This window comes from Siphateles boraxobius, unplaced genomic scaffold (genome assembly GCF_051911475.1).
Source record: "Siphateles boraxobius isolate OS27281-9 unplaced genomic scaffold, OSU_SipBor_1 7, whole genome shotgun sequence".
Taxonomy (NCBI): domain Eukaryota; kingdom Metazoa; phylum Chordata; class Actinopteri; order Cypriniformes; family Leuciscidae; genus Siphateles; species Siphateles boraxobius.
This window is the reverse complement of record NW_027509197.1, coordinates 36,631,030-36,644,062: the sequence shown is the minus strand read 5'-3', so window position 1 is coordinate 36,644,062 and position 13,033 is coordinate 36,631,030. Positions and strand designations below refer to the sequence as shown.

Below are 13,033 nucleotides of genomic sequence, written 5' to 3'. Positions count from 1 at the left end.
TAAGTAAATAATGCATATACTGAACAAAATTTTAAACGCAACACTTTAGTTTTTTCCCCTATTTTTCATGAGCTGAACTCAAAGATCTAAGACTTTTTCTATGTACATAAAAGGCCTAATTCTCTATGAATATCGGGGGGTTCGAAAACCAGTCAGTATCTGGTGTGATCACCTTTTGCCTCACGCAGTGCATCTCCTCACACAATGCATCACCTCATGCAGTGCATCTCTATGCATCTCCTTCACATAGAGTTGAACAGCTTGTTGATTGTGGCCTGTGGAATGTTGGCCCAAGTTTATGGTAGAGAAATGAACATTTAATTCACGGGCAACAGCTCTGGTGGACATCCCTCAAAACTTGCGACATCTGTGGCATTGTGCTGTGTGATAAAACTGCACATTTTATTGTGGCCAGCATAAGGCACACCTGTGCAATAATCATATTGCCTAATCAGCATCTTTATATGACACACCTGTGAGGTGGATGGATTATCTCGGCAAAGGAGAAGTGCTCACTAACACAGATTTTGACAGATTTGTGAACAATATTTGAGAAAAATTGTCCTTTTGTGTCGTTAGAAAAAGTCTTAGATCTTTGAGTTCAGCTCATGAAAAATGCGGGCAAAAACAAAAGTGTTACGTTTATAATTTTGTACAGTGTAGTATTTTCAGTCACACTTTTATTCTGTCAACAGGAGATTTGGAGTTGCTGTTTTAACGAATGGCCTTAAACAAAATGCCCGAGTCATCAGAAAATATTCCCCCTCTCCCCTGTTGTTATCGGGCCAAAAAACAGTTCTCTTCAAAGGCCGTTATCACCTCGGCTCCACTGAACGATCTCAGCAAGAGACTGTGTCTACAAGCCTCAAAAGACAGCACATGAGAAACTAGCCATTTGGTAAAAGACTATAGAGACAAACTCCAATGCACAAAGGACATGTACTCCATTCTTACCCACAAACTTTCCCAAATGTTTATAGTATTTCTCCTGTGTTTTATGCATGCCCCTGTTTTATTAGTCAGGACTAGTCAATGTCAATGCAAGTACCCGTTTGCAGCCTTTATATGCGTCCTAAGTTATTGTGCCCCCTTTAAGGTGACCCTGATTCTTTGATGTTTCTCATAGGCTGTGGTTAACTGATTGTAATCTTGCCATTCTCTTTTCTTCTCACTCTCTCTTTTTTCCCTTTTCTTTACTTTCTTGATTATGTGTACAATCTTTGCTTAGTTTAGTTGTGTGTGTGTGTGTGTGTGTGTGTGTGTGTGTGTGTGTGTGTGTGTGTGTCCTACCGTAGTTTCGTTTATTAAACCATTATATCCAAGTTTGAATGTCTCTGTGTTTGCCACTCACAAAAAGATCAAATTCACTTAAACATCTTGATCTAGCTATACCTATGCCATTACCCTGCTAGTATTTTATTTACCTTAGTTGGAAAAGTTTATTCTTTCTTGGCCAGGAAGATAACTTATTTCTTAGAATTGAAAATTGATTATGCTTTCTGTTCATTGGATGAACTGATTAAATAATGATAGTATTAATTCTGCTACAGTCAATTCTAAAACATTCAAATATTTATTATTAATTATAATTCGTTATGATTTATTATAAATCTGTGATTGTTTTAGTTTCCTAATTTTAGTTTTTCTCTTCCCCTTTTTTAATCGAGAACCACTTCATATTATCAACACACTTAACAACAACATATATCTAAAGCACTAATCCAATCAATAAAATATTAAGAAATGTTTCTCATAAATGGTAGCATTCTTGTTATATCATGCATAAATAATATGGATCAGTTTAGGTCAATAAATTTAACAAAATACTCACTTGAGATCAGCATCTGTTTTGTAAGAAAAGTATGTGATAGAAAATTAGTTGCACTGAGTAAAACATCAAACACTGATTTGTTTCGTTTTTTAATTATGTACATGTAATTGCAGATATTGAGCAATTAAAATTAGACATGCATGCAGTGCACTACAGTTCTTACCTTTATCAGCATTGTATGATGTTGTGTTTTTACTTTTATTCTTCATTCTTTAGTTTGGCTGCATCTGAAATGTGATTTTACAGAGGAATAACTTTAGCTATTTTAAACCTCTCAATGGCATTAAATAACTTATCATGATGACAAAACACAACATAGTCTTATCTGTAATACATGTTAGAGGAGAACTGAAGAGGTAGTAATGCTGAACTCTTTTTTTCTTTTCATTACTTTTGTGTGTTGAACTACAGAGAACTTCTAAATGCTATTAAATACCTGGCACTTCATATTGATTAACAGAGCTAGTTACTGAATATTAAGAGACCTTCACTGATTATGTGTGATGAATTATTATAGGATCATTAAAAACATTACTGCACCATGGAAAAATAAATTCATAAATAATAAAAATACAAAACTGAGACAACTGTTGAAATCCAGATTTAGAAGGAAAGGTTATACAGAACTCTGTCAGGTGAACCATTTAGGGGTTATTTTATGGATTTAATTTTAATCAATATATTTAGTTTTAATCATTTTTTTTTTGTGTGTGGAAGAATTAAGCATAATCGAAAAAAATTAAATAACCCATTGAACAAAAGTATTATGCAATCATTTAAGATATTTCTCCGTTTATAAAACCTTTTTGCCATAAAGGGTTCTTTAAAATTGAGTCAAAGAGTTATATATAGACTTATATAACACCATTGAACCTTTTTTCTAAGAGTGGTTAGATTACAAAGCAGCATAATGTCAACAGCCGCTCATATCATTTAGTTTTGCAAGAACTTGATAAGAAAAATTGAAACAGTTCATACTCAAAATCTCAGATTTGAGATTTCAAACTAAGACACTGCTGGGATCTCTCCTGAAACTCTATTGACATCTTTGTCTTGAGACAAAAAAAAAAATGTGAAAAGCAGGCGACTAAAGCAAAAGTCAATCTCACTGCCAACTACTGAGACATCAAAAAGATCTCATTTGTGTTATTTTCCAAATAGACTTCATGAAGCATTTCAAATGCCCAGCATTTACACTGCTCAATCAAATCATTAAACTGTTATAGTCTTTTTTTGTAATGGAGAAAGTGAGAAGGACTGGTTCATACCTGTTGTGCCGAGCTGCTCTCAGTGGTGATTTTCTCATGTCAGAGGGGCTCTTCTATCAGTGCAGCCAGTCACACCTCCAACACTATCTATTAGACTGATAAGACATTACCTGATCTCAGCCTGGCAAGGTCAAGGTGTGCACAGTCTGTTCTCCAAACAGATATTTGAGTGATGGTGATGTTATGTTAAAAGTGTTAATGAGTTGCCAACGATTTTTTCCCCCTGATATTACGGATTACTGATCAAATCACATTGAGATTTACTGCTGATTATTAACGTCATCTCACAGACAACAGTAATAAATTGGGTTGAATGACCGTTGGGTTGTTGGTTTATTAAGACAAGCATATAAGATTGGGCTTGCAATTTTGGGTACTCCTCCTCACGCCGTATGCACATGTCCATCAGTGGAGGGAGGGGGTTTGGGAACAGGGCGAGGACAGGCTGGAGAAGGACAGAACACAAGAGGAGCCAGTGTAATGGAGGCAAGCTAGTAATCGCTGTGCGCGTAAAACCTCACTTCCCTGATCTTAAGAGACCTGGGTTTGAGCCCCGCACAGAGCGGGGTGAGTAGGACCTGGGTGAGGGGTTACATTGGTGCCGTAGACCCGGAGGGGAGTGAGGTTTAGGGGGGTGAGTGTAACGGAGGCCAGCTAGTAGTTGCTGTGCGAGTAATTAATAATAATTCATATTCATTACATTTATATAGCGCTTTTCTCGGCACTCAAAGCGCTTTACATAGAAGGGGGAATCACCTCAACCACCACCAATGTGCAGCATCACCTGAATGATGCGACGGCAGCCATATTAGCCAGAACGCCCACCACACACCAGCTTACTGGTGGAGAGGAGACAATGATGAAGCCAATTAGTATATATGGGGATAATTAGGAGGCCATGTTGGACAGAGGCCACTGGGCAAATTGGGCCAGGATGCCGGGATTACACCCCTACTCTTTCGAAAGACATTCCTGGGATTTTTTGTGACCACAGAGAGTCAGGACCTCGGTTTAACGTCTCATCCAAAGGACGGTGCTCTTTGGCAGTATAGTGTCCCCATCACTATACTGGGGCGTTAGGGCCCACACAGACCACAGGGTGAGCGCCCCCTGCTGGCCTCACTAACACCTCTTCCAGCAGCAACCTGGTTTTCTCAGGAGGTCTCCCATCCAGGTATTGACCAGGCTCAGTAAAACCTCACTTCCTTGAAGTCAAGATGCGCTCTTGCAACTGAGAGGGAAGGAGGAGCCCGGTGGAGCAGAAGGGGAGGGAGGCTGAGGCACAGCCGGAGGTCCGGAAGTCCGCAGAAAAAACAGAATGACGAGAGCCCAAGGTGTAGCTGGAGGGACGAGGGAGCCCGTGGAGCCTGAGTGATGGCGGATCACAGTGGATCTGAGGGAGCGCAGAGCCAAGGTGGAGCCGAAGGACTGATAGATGGGTCTGGAGACCTGGGGTTTAGCCAAAGGATCTGATTCACAGAGCCATGCCGGAGGTGAAGGAGCCCGAAGCGAATCCAAAGAGCTAGCAGACGTCAGCGGCAAGGGCTGTGCCAAGAGCTGCGAAGCACCAGCGGGACAGGCGAATCATCCAGAATCATAGCTGTCTTAACCGGAGAAGAAAGCTCAAGGGTGGGGGAGAGGGTGGGAGTTGGCTCCGCTATAAAATCAATGAGCCACTCATCTCCATCTGGCCCCGGGGTGGACTGTTCAAACAGCACTGTCTCTGTGATGGACCTGGTGATATTCTCTGGCATAGGGATGGATCTGACATCTGGCAATGGCCCTGGGACAAACCCTTTGGCTGGCTATGACTCTGTGGTTGGAGGGGTCTCACACTCATAGTCCGTGGGAGGTTTTCTCTTGTTGTCCAGGACTCTCCGGTCTGGGACGACAAGCCCTGTCTGGAGCGGACAGTGAGATGGCTGCCAAAGGTGTTGAATGTCTGAGTTGATGGCATTGTCCTCCATGACTCCCAAGGAGATGGAGGATCAGCAAACCCATAAGGCACAGTCCACAAACTCTGCAAGGGGACAGTCCTCCTCCCTCATCAGCAGCATCTGTCATGTCATCCATGCCATCCATTCCGCTCCAAAAAAGTTTAAGGGTTTCATCATCCCTGCCCGCCTCGTTGTAGATTTCCAGAAACTCCACCACCTACTCCTCTATTCTGCAGATAACAGTCCCATTAAATTTTACTCATTTTGAGGGTTGGCTAGTCTGTCACAGTCGTATGGTTGAATCCAACACGAAGGAGTCAGGAATTCACTTAAATAGTCTTTAATCCATGAACAGAATTACACAGGAGAATAAACACGTTTCTGTTTCCTGCATAATATTTAAATTAGGTATGTGGCACCACACCAGATTAAGAGTAAAGATGATACCAATTAAACAATCCTACCAATTGCTTTCACTAACTCACTTTACTTTTCTGTGCTATCTCCAGTCTTAGATCAAATTAAGTGTTTTGAATGAAGGAATAGGCCTACTTCTAGAGTTGATCATACAAAAAAAACTGGGTTGATCATGTTAAACAAGTCACATCATCGATCATCTGGGTTTAAGGTTATAGCGTGCAATGTCTAGTATATTGACAGAAATGGGAGATTGATAAACATGCTGAAACAATAAACATTCAACATTTAAAACAAAAAAAAATCCGATTCGATTATTCCTCTGGCAAAGCAGCATGCAGCTCTTCATTAAGATCTCATTACTGACTGTGATTGTACAGGAGATCGCCTCATTCAGATACTTTTGCACAATTAAAATGCAAAATGTCACACATATAGGCTATCATGTAAGTCTAAATAAACTGTTTTAAAGATTGACGTTTATTGGTTCAAATAAGTTTAATGTCTTGTCTAAACTGCGTCTGGGCATTATTTTCAGACAGCCCCGCGGGAGACTTTGTGGGGATTATATGACGTCCACCTGTGAATGCAGACACGATGGCTGGATTGCGTTTACATTACACTGAGATCCGATCACAATGCGTCCTCGACTACCTATACGAACCTGGACACGATGATCGGATAACATTCCGATCAGAAGTGCGTTTACGCTTGTCTTTTCAATGTGTATGTGGACAACATCCAGATACAGGTCGCATGTTAATGCCAAGTGTAAACGCAGAAAAGAAAAGACAACTACACAAAACATAATCCTGACAGGTGTGATGATTTTTGTTGTTGTTAGAATCATGCCACTATATAAAAAAATAACATGATCTATAATGTACAATTTGGTTCCAGTGTCGTAATAAAAATAATCAGTAGCTATTTTGAATAATGTTCCCCCTTATCTACAATTGCATTCAGACTAATAAATGCATCATGATCATAAATTGTGATAGTTTAATAGCCTAGCGGTCACTCAACCCCTTTGGTGACATGTCATCTCAAAAACATATAAATAATCAATAACTGATTACAAATCTCATACTTATACCCACTATCTGAATCCAGTTGAAACATGTATGCTGTGTTTTGGTTTTCCCTGTGCCAGTCATTTGACCCAGTTTCCCCCAGAGTGTCTGATTATGTTTTCCGTTCAGCTGGTGTTCTATTAATTAACTCATTAGTCCCTGTGTATTTATCATGTGTTCAAAATGGATATAATTAGCATGATGACACACACACACACACACACACACACACACACACACACACACACACACACACACACACACACACACACACACACACACACACACACAAAAAGTGTAAGGTAAAAAGTAATTAGTTACTAGCTACTAATTACATCTTCAGCAGAGTAATTAGATTACTGTACAAATTACTCTCTCTAAAAGTATTGCATTACTAATTACTTCCTAAATCAACATCAACTGGTTGAACAATACCAAAGTATAGACATGAAACTGCTATTATTGAAGACCAAAAGTAGACCAAAGTATTTAAAGGGAGAAGATTGTAAGGATTTACATTTTTATGTAAAATTTTGTGTTCTATTGTTATATTTAGAATTGTTCTGTAGCTGAGTCTATACAGTATTTGATGAAATTACATCAGAAGTAACTTCCCTTGCCTACATAAGAGTAATCCCTTACTTTACAGTAATTCAATGACAGTATTACTTAGTATTGAGTTACACCCAATATACTATATACAGTGCTACTATTTTTTTTTACTAAATATTATTATTTTTACTGACATTTTAAGAGCCTTAAGGGCGAATTTATGATGCTAATAAAATGTATGGTGTACGTCCTAGTCAATCCTTATCGAAAGTGTACATTTACAAAACCTCTGAAAGTACAATATCTGAAAATCTATCATAAGGATTATAAACTAAAATTTTGATTCTCGTACCCAACCCAACCAATAAAGAGAAATACCAAAATAATTGATACGCCATTGATATCTGGTGGCCAATGAATCACACAACATGCTAACTAACAAGAAAAAACATCATATTTCAGGCCATAAAATTATGTTAAGCAAACAAATATGGCATGCATTTGCGAATTAAAGCCTTACAAATGGGTTGAAAACCCATAAAACAGGCTTCATATATTTGGAAACAGTTACCGGTCTATGTCTCATTAGGAATCTGATGTTACAGACTCAAATCATTAAATTAATTACTTAAATAAATTAAGTAATTAATTTCATCGTAGTAATTAGTATCATCTTGTGGGAAAGTGTGTAAAATTAGGTCAGTGACCGGGCGGTGAATAACTACAAGGTATTTTTTGACCTGTGATAAATCACTTATTACTCATTAATCAGTTTTACAGCTAAAGTGATACAAGCTGGTGTCGTTGTATGCAATATTCTGCGATAAAGTTGCATCTTGCAACTCCCCCCCTCTTCATTGTCAATTGAACATCAGGTATTAATCCTAGTCATTAAAATATGCATTCTCAATTTAATCCTGAATGGCGCTCAACCCTGTCCCTGCATTAAAATGTCTGAAGTAAGATTAACAGTGTGTGAATAAGCCAGGTTTTAAATGCAAGACACAGTTTAATGTATCAGCTCCGTCTCTTTATGTGGTCTTAATGGGTCCTTGGGCTGAAAAGGGTTAAATTCTTAGAGTCTTGATGTTTATTATACTTTCAGAAAGAGATTGACAAGAGATTTACCTGTTCATACACAGAACTTGATCCGCTGTCAGCATGTTTTTGGGTTGTCATTCCTGTGTGAATGTAGCCAATGTCCTGCTTTTCTGAGCAATCTTGAAACTACTTTTTAAGCAGCATTTCTCTTGTCGTCTCTTCAGGATGAACCGCTTAATTTACTTTGTTTGAATAACAGCCTCTGCCAAAAGAGTAATTTGAATGTGCCTAAAATAGGAAGTGTCCAGCAGTTCTGGAGCTTTCATTAACAATAGCACAAGTGATTCCTGCACACTGTAAAAACACAGTTTCAAAGAAGTCTGAGGTTGTTTCCTGTGTTTGGGAATGTGATGTTTACATGATCCTAAACACAGGAAACTACTTCTTTAGAAACTGATCTCAGGACCTATGTTGGTATCAACTAGAACTATTAAATATAATTGTTAACTAAAATGAAGCTAAAATATAATATAATATAAATATTAGATGTAAAAACTTAAATAAAAAAACAGTTGTTGACTTGATGACTAACTGAAAAAGTCTAATTTAAAGAACTAAAACTGAAAAAAAGAGACTAAATTCAGACTATAAAAACTTAAAATAAAATAAAAAAATAAGCTAATTCAAAATATTAATGTTACGTGTGGGTTTTTGTTGTGTCTTGTATATCACGTGATCCCTTGTTTGTCATGTGATCCTGCCATGTGTCTTGTCTTTTGTTTCTTGTTTCTCAGTGTCCACAGGTGTTCCTCGTCCATGTTTATTAGTCTCCCCAGGTGTTTCTCATTAACCACGCCCCCTTGTTATCTTGTTTAGCTTGTTTGTCTGTGTATTTAAACCCCTGTGTTTCAGTTGTTGGCTGTCGGTTGTTGTTTAATGTTACTTTTGTCCTGTTCTGAATTCCCTGGATTATCTGTTTGATTTTGTTTAATTAAACGTGCTTGCTATTGGATTCGCTCTCTGTCTCGTTCCTGACTGGATGTAACAGAACAACCGACCCAAAAAATGAATCCAGCAGCACGGATCTCGCCTCATCTTCCCAGCATGAGCTTGGAGTTCGCTGGAAAGACCGCGGCCTTAGCCCTGAGGAGCCCTGATTTGTTTCAGTTCACCTGGGGATTTGCCTCACTTGCTGCCTCCTGCTCTCTAGAGGATGAGGCGATGAAACTATGTTACCGGCTGGCGGCTAAGGAGGTCTATCCTAGGGAGCTCCCCGATCTCTCCGGTCTGGGCTGGAGAGAGGCGCTCTCCAAATGTTTGGAGAGCTTCATCCCGTGTCACGCCCGGCCTTCAGCGCTGGTTCCGGTTCCGCTGGTCCCGAGTCCGATGGTCCGGAGACGGAGGAGGAGGAGGAGAGGAATGGCCTCCTCAACGACGTGTCCGGTGGCTCCTAAGCAAGAGACCATCCAGCCAGAGACCGTCCAGTCAGAGCTTCGCGTCAGCCACGTCCAGCCAGAGCTTCGCGTCAGCCACGTCCAGCCAGAGCTTCGCGTCAGCCACGTCCAGCCAGAGCTTCGCGTCAGCCACGTCCAGCCAGAGCTTCGCGTCAGCCACGTCCAGCCAGAGCTTCGCGTCAGCCACGTCCAGCCAGAGCTTCGCGTCAGCCACGTCCAGCCAGAGCTTCGCGTCAGCCACGTCCAGCCAGAGCTTCGCGTCAGCCACGTCCAGCCAGAGCTTCGCGTCAGCCACGTCCAGCCAGAGCTTCGCGTCAGCCACGTCCAGCCAGAGCTTCGCGTCAGCCACGTCCAGCCAGAGCTTCGCGTCAGCCACGTCCAGCCAGAGCTTCGCGTCAGCCACGTCCAGCCAGAGCTTCGCGTCAGCCACGTCCAGCCAGAGCCGATCCTCGAGCAAAAGCCAGAGCTTCCTTCGCCGCTGACGCCGTCCTGCCCAGAGCCCTCGCCGCTGACGCTGTCCAGCACCGAGCCTTCACCGCTGGTCCCGTCCAGTCCTGAGCCTTCGTCTGCCGATCCAGAGACTGTTCAAGTCACGTCTGCCGATCCAGAGACTGTTCAAGTCACGTCTGCCGATCCAGAGACTGTTCAAGTCACGTCTGCCGATCCAGAGACTGTTCAAGTCACGTCTGCCGATCCAGAGACTGTTCAAGTCACGTCTGCCGATCCAGAGACTGATCAAGTCACGTCTGCCGATCCAGAGACTGATCAAGTCACGTCTGCCGATCCAGAGACTGATCAAGTCACGTCTGCCGATCCAGAGACTGATCAAGTCACGTCTGCCGATCCAGAGACTGATCAAGTCACGTCTACCGATCCAAAGACTGTTCACGTCACTTCCTCCGAGCCAGTGTCTACGGACAAGATGGCCGCCTCCGAGCCAGAGTCTGTTCCTGTTCCCGAGCCAGCCAGAGTCTGTTCCGTCCGTCTCCGCCATGGCCGCCCGATGGACTGTCTTCTCCACCGTGGCGGCCCAAGGGGTCGTCTCTGCCCTGGTCCCCTGCACGAACCTGGCCCTCCGTCCCTCCCCCAAAACCGCCTCCACTTCACCACCCTCCTAAACTTTAGTGTTTTTGTTTCAGGGGCGTCGGGAGCCGCCCATGGGGGGGGGGGGGGGGGGCTATGTTACGTGTGGGTTTTTGTTGTGTCTTGTATATCACGTGATCCCTTGTTTGTCATGTGATCCTGCCATGTGTCTTGTCTTTTGTTTGTTGTTGCTCAGTGTCCACAGGTGTTCCTCGTCCATGTTTATTAGTCTCCCCAGGTGTTTCTCATTAACCACGCCCCCTTGTTATCTTGTTTAGCTTGTTTGTCTGTGTATTTAAACCCCTGTGTTTCAGTTGTTGGCTGTCGGTTGTTGTTTAATGTTACTTTTGTCCTGTTCTGAATTCCCTGGATTATCTGTTTGATTTTAATTAAACGTGCTTGCTGTTGGATTCGCTCTCTGTCTCGTTCCTGACTGGATGTAACAATTAATAAATAGGTCTACTATAACAGGAGATAAATAATACCAAAACAACAGTTTGGACTGGAACATCTCCAAATAAATAAATAAAACATTTGTGTAAAACTTCACAATAAGGTCTCATTCATTAACTTTAATTAATGCATTAACAATAACTAACGATGTGTTATGTAATGCAGACACTGGAGAGGAAAATGGAAGGTGAACATTGAGTTTATTGACAATAATGGGGCAGTGATGAAATGAGCTGCAGGTTAGAGTCCAAAGGATGATCTTGAGGGAGACACAGAGGAATGGAAGACGCTGGAGACCGAGAGATCGCTGGAGACAAGGAGAATAGTCCACTATGTGTAATCGAGACAGACCATGAGCATTGATATTAACTGCTCACCAGCCACTGTGGCCAGTGGTTTTCCAAAGTTACTAGCCACTTAGCATTTTCACTGGCCACAATTTTGACATCTATACCATGGGGAAAAACTGCAATATATATATTTTTTAACATTAAAAATGCTGTCACTTTAAGACCTGACACGGATCCAATACACTATTACACATGCGTTTTCTTTCTCAACTGTTACATTTACTTTAAACATAACTTACTGTGTTTACATATATACTCGCCAGGATCATAATTTTGACATTATTTTGTGTGTATTTGACTGTTTAAAGGGATAGTTCACCCAAAAATGAAAATTCTGTCAGTATTTACTCGCCCTCATGTTGTTCCAACCCCGTAAGACCTTCGTTCATCTTCGGAACACAAATTAAGATATTTTTGATTAAATCTGAGAGCTGGATCACTCCTCCATAGGCTTCTTGAGGGATTGAAACTTGCCAGCTCCGAAAAGTCATTAAAGACATCGTTAAAATAGTCCAAGTGACTATAGGCTCAATATTAAGTTCATCAAGCGACTAGAATACTTTTTGTGCACAAAAACAAACATAAATAACGACTTTATTTCAACTATTCATTTCCTTCTCTGTGGGTCTCTAGTCAGTTAAACTAGTGTAATAGCGTAGAGCTACGTCACACGTAGGCTCACTATTGGCCGACGCTGGTCATGTGTGTGATGCGTGTGACGTACAACAAAAGATCATACGCTGCTAAACTAGTGAACTGACTCGAGGCCCAGAGAGAAGGAAATGAATAGTTGAAATAAAGTCGTTATTTTATTTTTATTTTTCACACAAAAAGTATTCTCGTCACTTGATAAATTTAAGATTGAGCCACTGTAGTCACTTGGACTATTTTAACAATGTCTTTAATAACATTTCGAGGCCGGCAAGTTCAATCCCTCAAGAAACCTATGGAGGAGTGATCCAGCTCTCAGATTTAATAAAAAATATCTTAATTCGTGTTCCGAAGATGAACGAAGGTCTTACGGGGTTGGAACAACATGAGGGTGAGTAAATACTGACAAAATTTTCATTTTTGGGTGAACTATCCCTTTATCCCTTTACTAGGCGGCTTTATGTGTGTGCACTGGTTATGAGCACAAAATCTGTGGGAATGAGTAAAATTATGCACAATATACACAATCCCACACCGAAATTTAAGCCCTGTAACACCAACAATATTAATCCAGAACAAATGAAATGAATGAGTGAGGAGAGGCGGGTTTGTGTGTAACTCGCTCTGGGAGAGATCATGAGAATAAGAGAAAGCGCAGTATCGTTTATCTATTCTGTGGAAAATGAGAATTGTAAGTGTTTCAGATATATCACTACTACTACATTGCACTTTGTTTATAATTTCAGGTGCCTTTTTAAAAGACTACAACTGAAAAATGTATATATTATATAAAATTCAACCCACTAAATTGGCTAGCAGGAGTGACAGCTGAAATCAACCCGCATTTGGCGGGTGTTAATGTCACCCTTATAATAATAATTTCGAACTGTCATGTTAAAGCCCTTTTGCAAATCTGGCTCATG

The 13,033-nt window shown here is 41.1% G+C and overlaps 1 protein-coding gene across 2 annotated transcripts in view; it reads right to left on the bottom strand.

Annotated features, from left to right (window-relative positions):
- abcb11a (ATP-binding cassette, sub-family B (MDR/TAP), member 11a) overlaps positions 1-8,516 on the bottom strand; it is a 28,123-nt gene extending 19,607 nt beyond the window's left edge. The window contains exons 1-4 of one of the 2 annotated variants that reach the window (XM_077216932.1): positions 8,207-8,516; positions 3,100-3,194; positions 1,995-2,058; positions 1,832-1,844 (exon numbers count right to left, since the gene is read on the bottom strand). In XM_077216932.1, the coding sequence (XP_077073047.1) occupies positions 1,832-1,844; positions 1,995-2,040 (59 nt within the window). In that variant the 5' untranslated portion in view covers positions 2,041-2,058; positions 3,100-3,194; positions 8,207-8,516. Of the gene's footprint in view, positions 1-1,831; positions 1,845-1,994; positions 2,059-3,099; positions 3,195-8,206 lie in introns of those variants that run through there. The other variant, XM_077216933.1, reaches the window with a different exon arrangement.
- Positions 8,517-13,033: the final 4,517 nt, after the last annotated feature.